This window comes from Phycodurus eques, chromosome 3, assembly GCF_024500275.1.
Source record: "Phycodurus eques isolate BA_2022a chromosome 3, UOR_Pequ_1.1, whole genome shotgun sequence".
NCBI lineage: Eukaryota > Metazoa > Chordata > Actinopteri > Syngnathiformes > Syngnathidae > Phycodurus > Phycodurus eques.
In genome coordinates, this window is record NC_084527.1 from 20297509 (window position 1) to 20318096 (window position 20588).

At 40.9% G+C, this 20588-nt stretch overlaps 1 protein-coding gene across 2 annotated transcripts in view; it reads left to right on the top strand.

The window, feature by feature from the left end:
- clip1a (CAP-GLY domain containing linker protein 1a) overlaps positions 1–20588 on the top strand; it is a 55908-nt gene that overhangs the window by 23137 nt on the left and 12183 nt on the right. For both annotated transcript variants that reach the window (XM_061672426.1, XM_061672427.1), the window contains 9 exons: positions 4086–4826; positions 6206–6325; positions 6824–6881; positions 6999–7082; positions 7162–7318; positions 7441–7606; positions 9376–9588; positions 11763–13994; positions 18337–18474. In XM_061672426.1, coding sequence (XP_061528410.1) covers positions 4086–4826; positions 6206–6325; positions 6824–6881; positions 6999–7082; positions 7162–7318; positions 7441–7606; positions 9376–9588; positions 11763–13994; positions 18337–18474 — 3909 coding nt within the window. The remainder of the gene's footprint in view (positions 1–4085; positions 4827–6205; positions 6326–6823; positions 6882–6998; positions 7083–7161; positions 7319–7440; positions 7607–9375; positions 9589–11762; positions 13995–18336; positions 18475–20588) is intronic.

Genomic DNA, 20588 nt, shown 5'->3' on the forward strand with positions numbered 1-20588 from the left:
AAAAATCTTAGGGCATTTAGAGGTACACACAGCAATTATTTTTTTTAAAGTTTGAGAACCAGTGTTTTCAACACTTAATTGAATTTGAACAAAAAAAATTGCAAGCATAAAATATAAAGAAAATATGTAATAATAATGGCATAAAAAATGAACGTTTTAGTTTCAGACTTAAAATAACCTTCCTAATGCAGTAACCTTATTGAAACTTACTTAAATGATTATTGAACACTGTAAATATAGTTAAACAAAAAATGTTTTAGCTTTAATAATATGCAATATAGCAGGGAATTACTGTATAGCAGGAGTGTCAAACTCATTTTTGTCACGGGCCACATCGCAGTTATGGTTCCACTTGGAGGGCCGTTATGGCTGCAAACCCATATGAATGTATGATTGCCTCATATTATTACATATACACAAATTAATGGATAATTACTTTTTAAATCAAAAGCCAGTAAAAACTGTTCAACTACAGTATGAATCAATTTTATTTTAAAAGTGTGGTTGGTAAAAAAAAAAATGCTTGCAATATCTCAATATTTTTAAAAGTGAAGCCAATTTGGTATTTTAGCAAGAAACACAAAGTCGATGCACACTCTCGCGGGCCACATAAAATGACGTGGTGGGCCGGATCTGGCCACCGGGCCACAAGTTTGACCCCTGTGCTGTATAGTGTTCCCTCCTATTCATGGTGGTAGGGACTCACTCATGCGACAAATTAAAGCCGTGGTTTACATGTGCTACAAGATGGCGACAAAGCACTTTTTAGACAAGCTATGGCCTGACTAAATGAAGCTACTCCCATCACTTAAATTTAGCTCCTTGGCACCAAGATGCCACAAGATGGCACCAAAGCAATATTGTTCCAGAAAAATCCACAAATACATGAATACACTAGTGAATCGTAAATATGCGGGGGAACACTGCAAAGAAAACTAATACTGGTACTAATACTTGTCAGTTTGCAAACAGTACTTACAGTGGGGCAAAAAAGTATTTAGTCAGCCACTAGTTGTGCAAGTTCACCCAATTAAAAAGATGAGAGAGCGCTGTAATTTTCATCATAGGTATACCTCACCTATGTGAGACAAAATGAGGAAAAAAAATCCAGAAAATCACATTCTGGTTGTTAAAGAATTTATTAGCAAATTATGGTGGATAACAAAAGTATATACCTCAATACTTTGTTATATACCCTTTGTTGGCAATGACAGAGGTCAAACGTTTTCTGTAAGGTTTTCACACACTGTTACTGGCATTTTGGCCATTCCTCCATGCAGATCTCCTCTAGAGCAGCGATGTTTTGGGGCTGTCGTTGGGCAACACACTTTCAACTCCCTCCAAAGATTTTCTATGGGGTTGAGATCTGGAGACTGGCAAGGACATTGAAATGCTTCTTACAAAGCCACTCCTTCGCTGCCCGGTCGGTTTATTTGGGATCATTGTCATGCTGAAAGAACCAGCCATGTTTCATCTTCAATGCCCATGCTGATGGAAGGTGGTTTTCACTTAAAATCTCACGATACATGGCCCCGTTCATTCTTTCATTTACACGGATCTGTCGTCCTGGTCCTTTTGCAGAAAAACAGCCCTAAAGCATGATGGTTCCACCCCTATGCTTCACAGTAGGTATGGTGTTCTTTGAATGCATCTCAGCATTCTTTCTCCTCCAAACACGACAACTTGTGTTTTTACCAAAAAGTTCAATATTGGTTTCATCTGACCATATGACATTCTCCCAATCCTCTTCTGGATCATCCAAATGCTCTCTAGCAAACTTCAAACGGGCTTGGACATGTACTGGCTAAGCAGGGGGACACATCTGGCACTGCAGGATTTGAGTCCCTGGCGGCGTAGTGTGTTACTAATGGTAGCCTTTGTTACTTTGGTCCCAGCTCTCTGCAGGTCATTCACTAGGTCCCCCCGTGTGGTTCTGGGATTTTTGCTCACCGTTCTTGTGATCATTTTGACCCCACGGGGTGAGATCTTGCGTGGAGCCCCAGATCGAGGGAAATTATCAGTAGTCTTGTACAATTGCTCCCACAGTTGATTTCTTCACACTAAGCTGCTTACCTATTGCAGATTCAGTCTTCCCAGTCTGGTGCAGGTCTACAATTTTGTTTCTGGTGTCCATTGACAGCTCTTTGGTCTTGGCAATAGTGGAGTTTGGAGTGTGACGGGTGTCTTTTATACTGATAATGAGTTCAAACAGGTGCCCATAATATAGGTAACGAGTGGAGGACAGAGGAACCTCTTAAAGAAGAAGTTACAGGTCTGTGAAAGCCAGAAGTCTTGCTTGTTTGTAGGTGACCAAATGCTTATTTTCCACCATAATTTGCTAATAGGCACGGTGGACAACTGGTTAGCACATCTGCCTCACTGTTCTGAGGACCGGGTTCAAATCCCGGCCCCACCTGTGTGGAGTTTTCATGCGTTTCTCGTGCCTGCGTGGGTTTTCTCCGGGTACTCCAGTTTCTTTCCACATCCCAAAAACATGCATGCTAGGTTGATTGAAGTCTCTAAATTGCCCGTAGGTGTGAATGGTTATTTGTTTATATATGCCCTGCGATTGGCTGGCGACCAGTTCAGGCGTGTACCCCGCCTCTCGCCTGAAAATAGCTGGGATAGGCTCAAGCACACCTGTGACCCTAGTGAGGATAAGTGCTACATAAAATGAATGGATGGAATTTGCTAATAAATTCTTTAAAAATCAGACTGATTTTTGGGATTTTTTTTTCTCATTTTTGTCTCTCATCGGTGAGGTATACATCTGATGAAAATTATAGGCCTCTCTCATCTTTTAAAGTGGGAGAACCTGCACAATTGGTGGCTGACTAAATACTTTTTTGCCCAACTGTATATGACAGAGAATTGACATTATTTTCTCCTGATGGGATAAGGAAGGCCGCTATTTGAGGGAGGCATTTATATTTGTCTCCTTGGGTACGGGGGGCTACTATTTGAGGAAATATACTTATCAATTTATGTAAAACCTGTGGCAAAGAATGGAATTTAGTTAAGCATTTCTGCTTGCCGACTTTCAGAGGATTATTTTTCATGAGCACATACACTGTCAAGCAGCCTGTCACTGATAGCTCCCATCATAATCGCATCAGTGCTCAACCAGACAGAGATGTTTGGTAAAAACACTTTTTTTTAAAAGTGTTCTTTAGGGTCTTTCACTGACAAGAAATGGGAGACTATTGTATGTCATTATGAGATCACTTTGAGGAAACAAAGGAGTCCAAATAAGAGGAAAGCGTGCCAGTTTCAAGGTGCTTATTTGTCACTACCAGTTGACTTTTACTGTAAAACTGACACATTATAAAAAAAAGACAACACTGTGTATTTAAACACTAAAATGTTTAACCAAACCATATCATTTCATCTGAGAAAAGTCTCCTGGTTAATGCTAACTTATATTGTGAAACTCCATACACAGGCTAATGACTGCATGAATGTTACAGTATTTGTAAACTTGAAAACAACTACTTAAACACACATGGGGCAGCAACACCTACAAACTGCATGAAACAATACTCACAAGCATATATTCTCTAACCTGAGATTCGTTGAACTTCACAGCCTGTTCTTTTAGCTGTTAATTACACTGTATCTCCTCCAGTAGACCTCAGTGCTGCCTGAAATATTGCGACACAATACTACATTACACTGAAGCTGTGCAACTCTAAATTCAGATTTGCCTGTACAGTGAACCCTTGCTATTCACAAGGTGTAGGAACCGCGCCCAACTGCAAATAGTGAAAATGTGGGGGTCCACTGTATACTGAAAAAAATAAAATAAAATTATTCTTAAAAAACTGCAATATAGCAGGGCACAGACGATTAACCACTGGGTAAATAGTGTACCACGAATATGCTGGAGATTATAGTAACAGATGGATCAATAAAAATGCATCCAAATGCGGAAGAACCAAGATTCAAACCCTAGGCCGTAGATTTACACACCGTTTCTCCATGCATGCTTTCAGAGTTCACTCTGATTGTTCATATTATTTTCACACACAATGCTCACATGTTCAGTCTTTCAATTATTTATGAACATATGATGTCTGCTTTTCAAGGTTGCCACCGTGTCGGAAAGATCCCGCATAATGGAGCTGGAGCGAGACCTCTCACTTCGCACCCGAGAGCTCGCCGACCTGCAGCTCCGTCTCGGTTCCCAGCAGGCCTCTGGTGATCCTGATGCTGGCGGCATCTCTCCCCTCCTGGAGGAGATCACCTCTCTGAGGGACCGGCTAGCTTCGCTGGAAGCCGAGCGACAAGAGGAGCTGGCCAAGCTCCAGGAGAAGCTGGAGTCTCAAGACAAGGCGCACACCGAGGCAGCAGCCCAGTTCCAGGCCACCGCCGTCATTCTCTCAGGCGACAATGAGCAGCTACGCATGCACCAGAGCCAAGCTGAAAAGGATAACGCCGACATTCTAGAGAGGCTGAACCTGGAGCACGGTCTGGCCCTTGAGGAGGCCGCCGCTGCCCACGCTCAGGAGATAAGATACCTAAAGGAGCGACTGTCCTCCCTCGCCGAAGACAAGGAGCGCCTGGACGATGCACTGCGCTCCGGCGTGGACAAAGCTGAGAACCAGCACCTGGTGGAGATGGAGGACGTCCTCGGGAAGCTCCATGCTGCCGAGCTCAAGGTGAAGGAGCTGGAGGACACAAGAGCTGAGCTAGCGCGGCAGGCCCAGGGTGAGAGAGAAACCAAAGAGATGGTGGCACAAATGGTCCGCCGTTTGTGTTGCGGCCAAAACAACCGGAAGGCACAACTAGATGATGTTCAGAACAAAGGAAACTCACAGGAAACTGAGGTGAGTTCAACTAACAGTGGTAGCAAGTACAAAAACTTTGTTACTGTACTTCAGGTCTTTAGGATGCAGTGTTGCCGTGAGATACGAGTGAACAAACTAACAACATTTTTGAGGCATTATTTTTTTTTTATTATTATTTTTTTTTCTTTGCTTTGCGAGGAAAATGTTCAGATAAGAGTATGTATGGTGGAAGTAAACTCAATTCAACTAACGTCACAACAAACAGCAGTTAGGCAGACAGTGAACCATTGTTCAAAAAGAGGCTTCAAGCTGTTTGATACCATTCCCAGCTGAAATTTACTGTTAAACTCAACATAAAACAAAGAGAATTACATGTTTATTTAAAACAACCACGCAGCTTTGGGTTCCGCTAGTGTTTAACAAACTTACCAACTTAACACACTATACAAAACACCATAGTCACAGTGTTATAACCCTTTAAGCTACTGGTATTGCAACAGAAACAGTGGAGCAACACATGATGGGAGATAATACAACAATACTCTGAGGCATATATTCTCTGTCCTCTGTGCAAAATGACTAATATTACTAGTGTTTTGTTTCGGACTGAAAGATTTTTTTCACCAAAATAAAACTACTGAAATAACATGTCTCATGCATAACGTCACGTGTTGATCACTGATGGCCGGTGTGCGAGTGTGTCAGACTAAAGAATACTTTACGATTAACAAGCAATTCCCTCCAGCGCTTTGCTCACTATCCAGTTGAATTGACTGGGTGTTCACTTGTTTACGCACACCTTACACTCACGGTTTAATAATGACGTAGTCTCATAAATCAATCAAGCATAAATGTGGAATAACACATTAATTCATTCAAAATCCCTATCAGAGGGTAGCAATGCTTGTTCGTGAGGTACAATTTTACCAAGACCGCTTTGAGGTATATTTCAGGCTAAGCCAAGATTTTGGGACAGAGAAAAACGTATGTACTGTATTAGAGCGTTGTCCATTTTCCCCTTGCCGTTTACAGTGCAAGTCAGCCCAAATAGTACTCAGAAATTACTCCGCCAGCCTCTCTCCCATTGGAGAAGCTTTTTGCCGTCACTGCAGCAATGCTACAGAATCGAAAATTTTTCTATCCTATGATGCGACGCTGAGCATCAGACGCCCTCTGCATTGATGCAACGCTCTGCGTCATGTCAAGATGCACTGATTCCTCCTCAGCACACACACACAATGAATGGAAAACTCGAGTGTGTCAGACACCTTGCCAATTGCAGTGTGAAAAGGCCTTGGAGTGAAACTTATCTTGGTTCGTCTATTATACTACACCCGGTGGCTGAGTTGTGCACACCTTAAAATGTAGTTTGTAGTTTCCTCAAATTTTTTTTTTTTTTTTTTTTTTTTGCTTAAAAGTTAGTTGGTGAACTGAGCTCACTGTTGGAGGGCAAAGAGAATGAAATCCTGTCGCTGCAGCAAAGTTCGACCATTGTGGAGCAGGAGAAAAAAGCTGCGGAGCAACAGCTTGTAGGGCTGGTGAGTTTTGTTACTTTTTTTAAAAATTATTATGATTTTTAATTTTTTTTTTTTTACTTATGATTTAAAATAATCATGTTTTTCAAATAACTATAATAATTATTTTTTGGGATTAGACTTGATCATCTATTTTCTTTTACTATTTATAATTATATTTTTATAATGAATAATAAATCTAATTACATTTGAGTGGATAGTTTTTTTAAATGTTTTATTTATATTTTACTTAACGCTTTATTTTTTAAGTGTTTATTTTATTTTTTTAAATGTATTTGTTTATCTTTTAACATGCATGCACAAAAATGTTATTTAGTTATTACAACACCAGGGAGCTGTTTTAAACTGTAGAAAAAAAGACTTCTCCTTTTAAGGCCAAAGAGTCGCCAAATCAGTTCTTGAAGAAATTGTCTGAGTCAATATAAAAGACATATTTATACCCTCCACTGATGCCTACTGGAATACATTTTTGAGTATTATTTAGTGTTTTCGTGCCCACAGAAGCAGAAGTTGTCTGAAAGCACAGAGGCGCAGACTAAATCTGCAAAAACTATGCAAGGTAAATCATTTAGTTGGTCTTTTTTCCTCGGCCCCTTACCTGGCACGTCGTCTTTGCTTGTTTCACACAGAACTCCGACATAAAAAACAAACAAACATGCTATTCTTGGTTTGACAGAAACCATTGAGAAACTCCGCAAGGAGGAGGAGCAGTGCACAACTCTTACCGCGGAATCAGAGTCTCTCAGGAGTCAGGTTAATGGTAAGAAGAGTGAATGTGGTGTTATTTTCTAGTATAACAAATATTTATGTATAAATCCGGTGTGCTTGTCTCAATTGAGGGCTGGAGAGGAAGTTAGCGGGTGCAGACGAGAAGGTGCGTCAACTAGGCGAGGACAAGAGCAAACTAGAGAAGGACATTTTGGACATGATGACAGCGTCCGGTGACAACTCAGTGCAGTTGACCAAAATGAACGAAGATCTCCGGCAGAAGGAAAGGTGTTAGACGTTATACCCTCGAATGTTTTCAAAATATACGATTAATCTCGTTTTACCCCACCGATGCCCTATCCATTCAACTTTTGCTACTTTAACCTCTCTGCCTGCGTTCTGTCACTCAGGAAGTTAGAGGATTTGCAGAGTGAGCTGGCAGAGGAAAAGAACAAAGTGGACCACTCCAATGAGCAACATGAGCAGGATCTCTCCTGCAAAGACCAGCAACTGCATGAAACACGAGACAGCTACAATGCTCAAATAAAAAGGCTCCAGGAGAGGATTGCAACATTGGTTAGTAGTCAATAGCTGCAATTATGAAATATGTGTAGTGTTTTTTTTGTTTTTTTGATTTATTATTAAAAAAAATATATATATGCTAGTGTACAAATAGTTGTGTCTATAGAGTAAATCTTTTGAGAGGTGCCTATTTTCTTTCTAAAATTTGCCTTATGGTGAAATATCAGTGCTGCTAATTTACTTTATGCCGCCCACAGTTTCTTCGCCTCTGACTTGCTAGCTTCATGGGTGACTATTCGCCATTTTAAAACCACTACACAAAAGCTAAGCAGAGCTGCAGTGTTGGAAGCACATAATTAGCTTCTGTTTACCTTTTGATTGGCGACACATACTTGATTATTCGGTGAAGTTCAGCTGAAGTGTAACGGAGCAACTTGGGGATGAAGTGCTCCCACTACGAGTGAAAATGCAATCCATACTTTTATTGTCCTTATTGGGGCTCGCGTATGCTTCACAGCAGTTTTTGACTTGGTGCTTAACATGTAGCTCTGGTAACGAAAGTTGTACTCTCTGTGACTTAAAAAGCACAATACAGTACAAAATTATTGTTATTAAATATTTTAAAAAAGGTTGAAAATGTTTGAAAATTTTTAAAGTTTATCCAAACTTACCTCCTGGCCCGGTCTGAACTAGAGTATGCCGTGTTCAAGAGTGCCGTGAGCACATGGCTAATTTGCATGCACTGGTGCGGGCTTATGGAGCCAGTCCGTTGCATCCGATAGCTGTTGAATCAAGGTTCCACTATATTTCACAAAAGTGAGTACACCCCTGCCATTTTTTTGGAAAGGTTAACTTTATGTAAAACATCAATCCCAGTGGCCAGTATGAGAATGTGAGACAGATAAGGAATCAAATTTACCACACTTGCTCCCCTTTCATACCATATGATCTTGTGACCCTGAGTCACATGACTAAGGTTATGTTCACACACTGGAAGCCTGATTTTATTTTTACTTATTTTTTTTTTTTTTTTTTTTCTTTTCATGTCAATGTGAACAGTACAATTCCCATTTTTTTTTCCATGTCCGACCCAGGCCGTGTACCTATGTGGATATAAATTAGATATATATTCGCTGTAAGTGCAAAATGGATGCACAAGTCACGCTCAGCTGAACTATACATCACCAAAAGGCGACAAACGTCACAACTGTTCGACAAAACAGACCCGCCACAAACGCAATGGCAGACTAAGAAGCAGAAAACAGTCAATGCCAGTGGTGAAAAGATGATGCTTTAGAACTGATAAATACAAAATGTTGGGTACAGTTGCACAAAATGCTTGAAATTGCCACAAATGCGTCATGACGAGACCTCCGCAATAGTCCATATTTGCTTCCATAAACATAGCGCCTCATGTTTTGTGCGCTTGCTCAATGTGACGTCCCGTTTTGTGCGCATACGTGTGACTTCACAGACGAATCCCGTCCATAGTAAAAGTCATGTTTGTTTTTGTAATGTAAACGACTTCATAAAAAGATCGCATTTAACAAAAAATCCGATTTGGGCATCATGCCCTGCAGTGTGAACGTATCCCAAATGATATAAAATGGTTAACTATGGTGCACATTTGCCATTGTTGCCAATGGTTTAGACATTAATGGGTGTGTCTTGAGTTATTTTGAGGGGACAGTAAATTCTTCAGTGTCATCACACGAAGATATAATGAAATATTTACAAAAATGTCAGGGCTTTACTCACTTTTGTGAGATACAGTATGTCTCAAAGCAGCCTTTCTCACTTAACTCCTTTACCTAATTTACAAGGAGGAGTGTGTGCAGCAGGGTGCGAGTGAGGCCGAGGAGCTGAAGGCATCTCGGGAGAAGGCTCTCTCCCAGGCCTCCGAGCTCCACGGCCAGGAGGTCCAAACGCTGAAGGATGAGCTGGACAACCTGAAGCAGGAGTTATCCTCCAAGGAACGGAGCCAGGAGCTGGAGAAAATGGTGTCTGAACTGCGGACTTACCAGGAAAAGCTTGGGGTAAGGATATGTTCTGTTTTTTTTTGTATCCAGGTATGCTCAACGTTCTGATCCTCAGATATGACAGACGTATAACTGTTTATATTCGTGTCTTTAAACAGTGTATCCATAAAGTATTCACAGTGCTTTGACTTTTTCCACATTTTGTTACTTTCTTATTCCAAAATGGATTAAATTAGGGCAATGAGAGTCAGAGTCGTTGATGCACTTTCAGCAGTTTATTGAAAAGGACAAACAGTCACACACAAAACAAATGAACAAAAGCCAAACCAGCCCCAAATGTCTCTCACTAAGCCACGCCCCTTAATGGCAGACATCCAACACACGAATACTACAGTACGTACAGTAATTAAACTTTGTAAATCCAGTTCAATTATTTATTTTTTTTACACAATACAGTGCTAAATCTCTTTATTTAAAACACGTAACAAAAGAAATGTAATTTGAGTTATAGGCTTAGTCATGGAACTAATTCAACTCTGTCAAGGTACTACCAAACAATGAAAGTACAAACGTGACAGCTTATATGGCGCCTGTATGCTCACATTATACACAGTATAGCGTACCCACTATGGTATGAGATGTAGCCATTGAACATGTTGACAAAGCAGCGTTTAAAGAAAAGCTGCAGATCTTGAAAAAGTACAAATCTTGAATCAAAACAGACTTTGTTCTACTTTTGTGTTGTTATTGTTCCTACTTTACACTTTTTCTTAACCAGCTGGAATTGGCAGTTACAGTACAGTACAGTAACAGACAATATACTTCAATGTCTGTTAAGGCATTAATGAATGTTTATACCTCTGTGCCAAATGTTTATTTGTTCAAGTGCAGTTTTTGTGAACAGAGCCTGTTTGATTTATTTATTTTTATCGTAAGATATTTTTCTTGTTCTACATTACAATGTCAACGTACAATATTTTTAGTATTAGAATCAAAAGTAAATTGTTCTTAACTCATTCAGTGCCGGTGACTAATTAACTCATCAAGTAGAATCAATACATTCCCTACCGTTGACGAGTTTACTTAATGCGTCTCTGCTCATTTTTCTGCGTCTCAGAGGTGGGACGCACATCAAATAAATATGTACTAACACAAATAAAGGCATTGCAATTTCATAAGTGAATATTAATGCTTCTATGAATAAGCCTATTACAAAATTCTAAAAATATTTACATTGTACTGACATTGCAACAATGCACAATATAAAATATTTTAAAATGGCGTGGTCCCCAAATTTTTTAGCAACACATAGCATTTTCACGCGAAGACATATTTTGAAGGCGCGGCATAGAAACAAAAACAAATGATTCAAAATGTCACTCAACCAGTCTTTATTATAGCTCCACAGCACAATGTGTTGTAAGACGCCACAATGTCTTCTGCATAAAAACAATTATGCATTTCTGTTACACTGTTGCTATTTCACTTGTGCTTTTATTGTATTTGAAGATACCTACTCATGGCCGTATGTTGTATTCCGACAGTATTACGACAGTAGCAAGACAGTGCCGTAAAGTGTCATGGTGTTTTGGTGTGCGTTAGCAACAGTTCTTGTCCACGCATTATTGGACATAATAATCCTGGTGACGATGCCACCATGGAGGCGATGATTAGTGAGTGTGACTTTGTCGTGTGGGCAGCTTGGGCATTCCCATGGCGGTCGCTAGCTCGCCAGCGTGGCTAAACACGGTGCATGGCGACGGACCTGCCTGCCCGACACAATTTTGTTTACTCCGGGGACATTCCGCGCTGCCATCTGGTATGCGCTGGAATACCCAAGATGCCTGCGCAACGTAATCACAAAAAACACAGCAGTTCTAAAAGATAACTAGCTTTCGGATTCGAACATAGAAGACAGCAGCGCGGAATGTCCCCAGAGTAAACAAGATTTGTCAGCGATATTGTCTTAATTTGATCATGCCAATCCGATCGGTCTAAAGTCTAGTTACACCCCTATTGACCATGGTTTTGGTGTTGAGCTGTGGAGTAATCTTTGTACTGTTTTCCTAAAAGCTTTTGCAGTTTAACCTTTCCATTTGCATTCATCCATATTGGCTTGGTTTATTTTGGATTCATCTTACATTTTCTTTGTGCATCTTTGCATATGTCCCCTATATGTTTTTTTTGTTTTTTTTTATACCCTCCCCCTTCTATCAACTTGATTTCCCCAGCATCTTTCTGCTGCGCTCGACTCCTCCAAGCATGACGTTGAATGCTTGTCTACAAAGCTGGAAGAGCAGACTGCCGATCTGGAGCGCAAGTGTCAGGATAGAGAGGATGCTAACGCTGAGAAATGCATACTGGAGATGCAGCTCTCAGAGGTGCAGAGCAAGCTTTCTGCTCTCCAGGAGCTTTCTGTCCAGAATGAGGAGCTCCTCGTAACCGTAGCGGAGCTCTCGAAGGGTAGGGAAGAATTACTTGACAGCAACAAGCGCTCTGAGGAAAAAAGAACCTCTCTGAACGACCAGTTGAAGAAGCTAAAAAATTGTCATCAGGAGGCACAGGCTGAAAACGCCAATCTGAAGAGCACCAATATCAAACAGCAGTCTGATCTTGAGGAGCTCCAGAAACAAAACAAGGAGAAGGATGCCACGCTGGTGAAATACCAGCAGGATGCTCAGCAAGTGGACGGTAAGAAGAAGCAGCTGCTGGAGGACTATGAAAACATTTGCAAAGAGCGATACAGGTTAGAGGAGGACCTCAAGGAGAGCAGGTCTAAACTCGGGTGTGAGAACAACAAGCTCATCTCAGAGCGAGATGCATCCCGAAAAGCCAAAAAGTGTCTGGATGCTAAGAACGCAGAGTTGCAGGCCAAGCTACAGTCGCTCAAATTGGAGAAAGAAGATCTGACAATGAAGAACAACCAGCTGCAGGCTCTCTCAGAAACTTTAAGCGAAGAGAAGACCGTCATGTCTTCTAAAATTAATACTATCACATCAGACAAAAAGAACCTTGAGGCGGAGAACGAGAAACTCCAGAATAAGCTCAGTCTCACCAAGAAAGAGCTGGACAGCTCCATCTGCGAATGTGAAGATCTAAAAGCATCTCACTTCAGCCTGGTCCAGATGCTGGAGGAGTCCAAGACCACTAGCCAGGTGACAGATTCCGAAAGGCTTCACCTCCTGCAGGACAAGGAGGACTTGCTCGCCACCCAGAGGAAAGCCTTTAAGGAGAAGGAGGAGCTGCTAAAATACACTGAAGAGCTGAAGGAAAAGATTGAAGTTTCTGCTCAGCAACTGATTCTTTCTGGTGAAAAGCTGAAAGAGGTGTCTGCGTCTTTGGAGCAAGAAAGGCAGATGTTCCGCATGCAGAATTCCGAAACCTCTGAGGCTCTGCATGCGCTGAGGAAAGAGAAACTGAACCTTGAAGCGGCGCTCGAGCACCATAAGACCGATTACGAGCATCTTGCTGGGGAGAAAGGTGAGTTAGAAACGAAGCACATGAAGGCTACAGCTGATGTTATCGCCCTTTCACTGGAACGGGATAAGCTAGTGACTGACGTCCGAGCCACAAAGGACCAATTGGACAGCTTCGCCAGAACACATGACAATCTCAGTCAGGAGAAGTCTCATTTAGAAGGGATACTTAAGGAAACGACATGCAAAAAAGATTCAGCTGAAGCAGAGTTGACATCCATGAGAAAAGAAAAGGCTGACCTCAAGAGCGAACTTGTGAAACGTTCCTCCAATATTGAACTCCTAGAAAAGGCCAAAGCTGATCTTACTCAAGAGCACGGCGAGCTTGAAAGGGATCTTGATAAATTCACGTCTGAACTTAGTCGGCAAGTCGACGAACACACGAAACACCTGGAGTTGTCAGAAAGTGAAAAGAAGCAGCTCCTTGAGGAGATCCAGGAGCTTAAAAAACAGACTGCATCATTGTCCAAGGCCAAGCATCACCTAGAGAAGCAGTTCCAGGCAGAGTCCAATAAACGGACTCATGCCATCGAGCAATCGGTAGAGCTGCAAAACATCTTGTCGCAACTTCAGCAGGACTACGACGACATGTCCTCTCAACTTAAGAACACAGAAGAGCAAAATAAGTCTTTAATGGCAGAAACGGATATGGCAAAAGCATATCTGAAGGAACAAGAGCTAGTTACCCTCCGCTTGTCAGAAGACAAACGAGAGCTATTATCCAAACTGGAAGCGATGAACAAACGGTTGTTGGCCCTAAAAACAGAGGATGACCACCTCATAGCCGGCTGCAGTCGCTCAGAGCAGGACATTTCCCAATGGCTTGCGGAGAAGTCGCAGCTCACCGGCAAGCTGGAGAAGTCGCAGGAGGACGTCAAGGCCCTCCGAGCGGATGAGGCCGCCCTGGAGAAGCAGCAACAAGAGCCTGTCGCTGAGAGAGACCAGCTCCGGTCCCAACTTGAACAGGCCATTGCTAAGCAGCCCAAGGTATTCCTCCGCTAAGTTTCCTCCGCTAGTTCCTCTCGTACACCTTAAATATTGCTAGGCCAATGTCCTCCGTCTCAGTGCATGCTTGGTGGTTTGTCTTCTACTTTGCTCTTTTTTTATTTTTTTTTTAACTTTCATCCTTCACATACTCACCATACATGGCACCCAGTCTTTACAACCCTTCCTTCTATCCTGTGGGCTTATAACGTGATTAGCACTGCTTCCATCTTGGTGTTTTGGCTAGGTTAAAGAAAAAAAAAACTTCTATATTGGAGCTAAATACAGGGTATCCACAGTCTCTTTAAGATAATTTTTTTTTTATTCCAAAAGGAATTGCGATACACTACAAACCAAAGGTTCTGGATATTGGGCTTTGGCGTGAAATTTCAGGATGAACCTAAAATGCAATATAACCTCAACTTAATTTGACCATCACCAAACTTTTGAATGCACATGTCCAACTGTACAATGGTTCAGTGGTTTTTGTTTTGCACAACTTGCTGTTCTCCTAACAAGGAACTGAATGGCAAAATTCACAACAGGTGTTTGATCCATGAATCAACCAATAGATTTCCAAGGTCATCCATTTCTATGCCTTTCTGTGACTCTTCCAGTTATCTATCTCTGTTACAACTTGCTGATGACACTCTAAGATACATAGCTCAGTTGTTTGATCCATTTAGGGCTGCAACTAAAGATTATTTTAATAATTGATTAATCTGCTGATTTTATTTTATTTTTTTGGCTTAATCGGTGAATTTGATGGGGAAGAAAAAACAAAAACCTTGTTACATTTCCATCCCTTTATTCAAAAACAGGACATTTCAAATTGGCAGTGCAGAAAAGTGCAAAACATGGTTGCGGCATAAATGTCCCATAGCTTTTAAAGGAATATTTTTTTTTAAATCAAAAAGTAAATGTTGAGGTTAAATAGCTTTACAATACCATGGACCTGCCACACAAAAAGATACAAATTCATGCTATGCAATATCTGCTTAAAAATGTTGTTTTTGTCATCCGTGTCACTACACTGTCTGTCTCGGTCTCAACTACCACATTAAGATTTTCATGCAGGCCTGTAACCTCACCACTGTCTCTCTATGAATCTCTTAACAAAACAATCACAATCCCACTCTTGACCTTTTATGCATTCGATTCAGATCTAATAAGTAAAAAACACCATTTCAAAATGTAGCTCTTGTCATGCAACTCATTTTCTGAAATCAAGAACTCAAGTCCAGATAATTCTCCATTTACCAAATTAGAATTTTATACACTACAAGAACATTATGTACAAAATATATAGATAAATTAAAATTGTAACTTCATACAAAACTGTAACTTCATACAAAAAAAAAACATACACATATTTTGTTTTCTCACAAAGTGAATAAACAGATGAGTGCTGCTACCCTGCCTTTCCATGGATGTCATCTAGATGACACGTGACTTCAAAAAAGAAATCCTCTTAAGGTAATTTACATGATATATTTTCAAAATAACTTCGAATATTGTCTCTTGTCAGACTTAAATTTATACTGAGCGCAAGTTAGTTTGGCTGGCATGAGCATAAATATATATTTTTGATCAATGAATATAAGCAGCCATTGTCCCTCCAGTCTGCCTCTGCGTGCATTGAAAGCGTCAGTACTTGATTGTAATTGGTTAATCAGGATCCAATCATAACCAGCAGTGCTTACACCATACAAATTCAGCTTATTTATTGGTTTAGAGATGCAAATATGCCATCCCCTTGACTCAGCAGCCTCTGTGTCCACTCCAATGTGTAACGGAGTGGGTGACTGATGTTATAATGGCGCGACGCAACGATTCAATAATGAAATTTGTTGCCAACACTTAATTATCAGGTTTTATGGATTTTATTGATTAATCCTTGCAGCCCTAGCTCCATTAATGGACCAATACCTTTCATGGTTCATAGGTATTAACAGTCCTCTTCATTATGCTGTTGTTCACATTTTTGACATGAGACCAAGATGAAGCCTAACAATTAGTCAAAGCCTCGCAATGGCGAGGTGCTGTCAAACAGAATATTCTCAGAGAGAAGTGGTCACTGAGCTTGTAGTGTCACAGAGTGCCCATCGGCAGGTTGCAGCAGATATATAGACAGACTGGAAGAGTCACAGAAAAGCATAGCTGTGGACGTCCTCGAGAATTTTGCCGTTCACATTGTTAGAGAGCGGCACGGTGGGCGACTGGTTAGAGCGTCAGCCTCACAGTTCTGAGGACCCGGGTTCAATCCCTGGCCCCGACTGTGTGGAGTTTGCATGTTCTCCCCGTGCCTGCGTGGGTTTTCTCCGGGCACTCCGGTTTCCTCCCACATCCCAAAAACACGCATAAATTGGAGACTCTAAATTGCCCGTAGGTGTGACTGTGAGTGCGAATGGTTGTTTGTTTGTATGTGCCCTGCGATTGGCTGGCAACCAGTTCAGGGTGTACCCCGCCTCCTGCCCGATGACAGCTGGGATAGGCTCCAGCACGCCCGCGACCCTAGTGAGGAAAAGCGGCTCAGAAAATGGATGGATGGACATTGTTAGAGAACAGCACATTGAACCGTTGAATAGTTTTGTGGTTTATTTAAACAAACCCGGATACACAGACTCGGCGAAACTACAAGATTAAGTATCTTTTTGTAATAATTTCCACACGTTTGTTTATTCATTTGTTTTGTAATGTGTTAAATGGTAAAGAGACTTTATGTACACCCTGTACTTCTGTCCCAATATTTGTGTTTTTGCTCTTTGAACACAAATACCCACAGACCCAAAACATTAGGTACACTAAGCTTAATATCTACTACAAGAGCTGTGTCAAAATTGTCTTTTCTTGATCATGTAGAAATTAGGAATTAATTCCTAATTTCCACAATCCAATAGGTGTTATGCGCAACCAACTTCCACATTTGTCAAAACTGGTCAAAGCACTTGCTTTCCGTTCAAGTAACTAACAGAGCTCAATGACAGGAGACAAAGGACAAAGAACCTGTTGAAATATTTAACATCTAAAATGTGTTTTGTTTTACACAAGATGTCCGATATTTAGGTTTCATTCATGTTTACATATATCATAGCATATATTTATAAATAAACTATATACATGGACCTAAGCTTTGTTTCGAATACGCTAGCGGTAAATAAAACAAAATTTTAGCAAGTTTGGGTTCAAACCATCATGTCATCAGCCCGTAGTTACTGTAGTTATCGCCGCGCACACAGGAAGTCCGCTAATCTGTTATCCCGGTTTGGTCAAGTGACGTTTCGCGTAAACTTGATTGTCAGTCTCTACTTGTATTATTGTGGTACAGAAGCTCGCTGCATCATGCCAAGAGACATTAACATTTTGGTGACCATAGCAGGATTTCTGCCACAGCTCTTGCATTAGGTCTCATTAGGTTGTGCAGGTGTACCTAATGAAGTCTCTGATCAGTGATTACCGTCCAGTTGAATATATGACTGTATCTGTTCTGAGTCCACAGGTTATCTTTATGTACACATTGTATTACAAGAATTTATTTGAGTTGTATGCTGTTTGTCCTACCAGAAAATGCATACAGTGAAACCCTTGTTTATCATGAGGGATGCGTTCCAGACCCATCCGCAACAGGTGAACGTCCGTGTTATAGAGAGCCGATATAGTTGTAGCCCTCCCACACTCTTAAAACGCATTTAAACCTATTAAATACAAGTTCCAACATACTCCCGAGCACCTGTTCTCACTGATAGCACCTGATAGGAGACAAAGCATGCTGTTTTTGTCAGAAGTCTACTGTCAAACTGAACCATGAAACAAAAGAGAATTGAGCATTGCATATTTAAACATCAAAATGTTTACCCAAACCATTTAATTTGGCCTAACTAAAGGATGCTAGCTTAATGCTTCTTCTAATATGAAAGGCCATAGATGAGCTAACAGCGATTATTATGTTATGGTAATTAAAAACCTATCAACTGCTACTTTAAGACACATGGAGCAAGCAACACATACAAACAGAGAATACATTACAGGCAAATATTTTCTTTGATCTGTGGGAGGAGACCCCAGTGCTGCCTGTCATGTTGTAGCACAACGTGGCACTTCATTGAGGGCGCGCAACTCTAGATTCAGATTTGCCCGTGTACTGTAAAAACCCCTAAACAATCACAGAAAACTCTGCAATATGGCAGGGGTCACTGTATATATTTTTTAATAGGTTCTACAATTGACCATAATGTATATAAAGAGACCAACAAATATATTTCCTGTCACAAAATAAGACACACTGCATCTGTGAGGTCGGTTGCAATTAATCCTAAAAGCATGTTCCTGTTCCTGCTCACTGTAGGCCTCTGATGCTTCCGGTCAGACTGCCGAGATTCTTGAGCAGCTGACAAAGGAGAGAGACACCTTGCTCCGAGACAAGAGTGAAGCTCAAGTTCTCCTGAAGGACCTTCATACTTCCAAGCAGGAGATGAAGACGCAGGTAAATATTAGGAATTTTAAATTTAGAAAATAGTATTGCTACTACCATGTTAAGCATCTCCGAGAGTAGTAGTTGCTTTTCGACTTCTCCCATCTGGTGTGCTGTACATCACAACAGCAAACCAATGACTGAGAACAACTTTTTTTTTTTTTTTTTTTTTTTTTTTTACTTTTCGTCTTTTGTCATTTTGTCTTTCTTTTGTTTTGAATCTCATATTTTTGTAATTTTTTTCATTTTGTCATTCTTTGAGTATTTTTAATATTTTGGTCTTTTTTGTCAGTTAGCATTTTTTTAGCTCTTTTTTGTTAAGTATTCTAATTTTCTGATTGTTTTGAATATTTTGTAGTTTTTTTTAACATCTGTTTTTGGTGTAATATTTTAGTATTTTTAGCTAATATATTTGTATATTTGTCAATTTTTTGTTTTCGAACACCGTATTTTCACGACCATAAGGCGCAATGTATTAAAAGGCACAGTCTCAGTTACGGGGTCCGTTTCTGTATTTAACACATACATAAGGCGCGCCGTATTATTGGGCGCAGGTAAAGCATACGCTAGCTTAAAACATACGGTAGCATGCATCCACGCTAAAACAATGTTTTTAAAAAGGCAACGGGAGCAAAACTCAGTTCGGCTGTACTTTATTGAAGTATTTAACAATGTAATCACGTTATTTTTTGATCAATCCTGATCCACAAATCCATCAAAGTCCTCATGTTCTTTATCCGAAATGAACAGCTGAGCAAGTTCTCCATCAAACACGCCAGGTTCCCTCTCGTCATTGTCGGAGTCAGTCTCGTTGCCGTGCGGCTCCTTAGAAATGATGCCGGCTTTTACGAAAGCTCGAACGACAGTGCAAGCAGACACGTTAGCCCGAGCATCCGCAATCCATTCACAAATTGTGGCGTAACTCGCCCGGCGCTGCCTCCTAGTCTTAGTAAAGCTGTGTTCGCCATCTGTCATCCATGGCTCCCACGCCGCTCGCAACTTCACTTTGAACGCCCCGTTTACACGGACGTCCAGCGATTCGTCAAGCCTCCCGGAATGATGGCAAGCTCCGAGTTATTGCACTCAGTCGAATGGTGACTGTAGAGAGGCTTCTCCCGGCTGTTCTTTGCTCATTAATCCATTGCTCGAGTTGTTCTTCCAACTTGAGCCACCTCGCCTTGTTTCCGGGTTTTGTTTTCCTTTTTTTTTTCCTCCACTTGCGAACCATGGATTCGTTGATCTTGCATTGTCTCGCAGCTGCTCGATTCCCATGTTCCTCCGCGTAACTAATAGCTTGCAGTTTAAACTGTGCTTTGTCAGCATGTCTCTTCGTAGGTGCCATTTTTGGGGGTCCTTAGCCAAACCGATGCACATACACATGCACATGTCACGTGCACCCTTCCCCCTTTACATCCGCATGTTGTCCTCAGTCACGTCCGCCTTCCTCTATATAAGCAGCATGTCGGCAGGAAATGCTCCCAGCCAGTCAAGCGGAGCGCTCATTAAAGTCACACAACATTTACAGATTTTGGAAGTCGGCGCACACATAAGGCATGTCGCACTATAAGGCGCCACGTCCATTTTGGAGAAAATGTAAGACTTTTAAGTGTGCCTTATGGTTGTGAAAATACTGTAGTTTTGACATTTTTTGTATTCTTGAATACTTTGTATTTTGTTTTTTTTTGTTTTTTGTCGAGTACAGTGGTACCCCAACTTACGAATGCTGCAATTTGAGTTTTCTGAGATACGAACCATCGCTTATCAAGTTTTTTTGTCTTGACTTGCAAGGAATGACTTGAAATATGTGTGTGCTTCAGGCCCTTCAGTGAAGTGAAAAAAAAAAGAGAAATTAAGGTGCAACCTCTTCGCAGAGCCTCAGCTCACTAACAAATCAGTTTTTAAAAAACATTTCAGTCAAAAATTGCTTTTGTTCAGGAACTATGCTTCCTGACATCTTCACGGAACATTTAGTTGTTCTCTCACACCTAAACATTAATGTCATTCACTCAGCACATGTATTTCAGGTATCTTTGTTGCTGTTTTTTGCTGTAGATTCACCCTCAGTATGGCTCCCAAGAAAACAAAAAGTGCAAATGATTGTGCTATTATGAAACTGAATTTTTTTT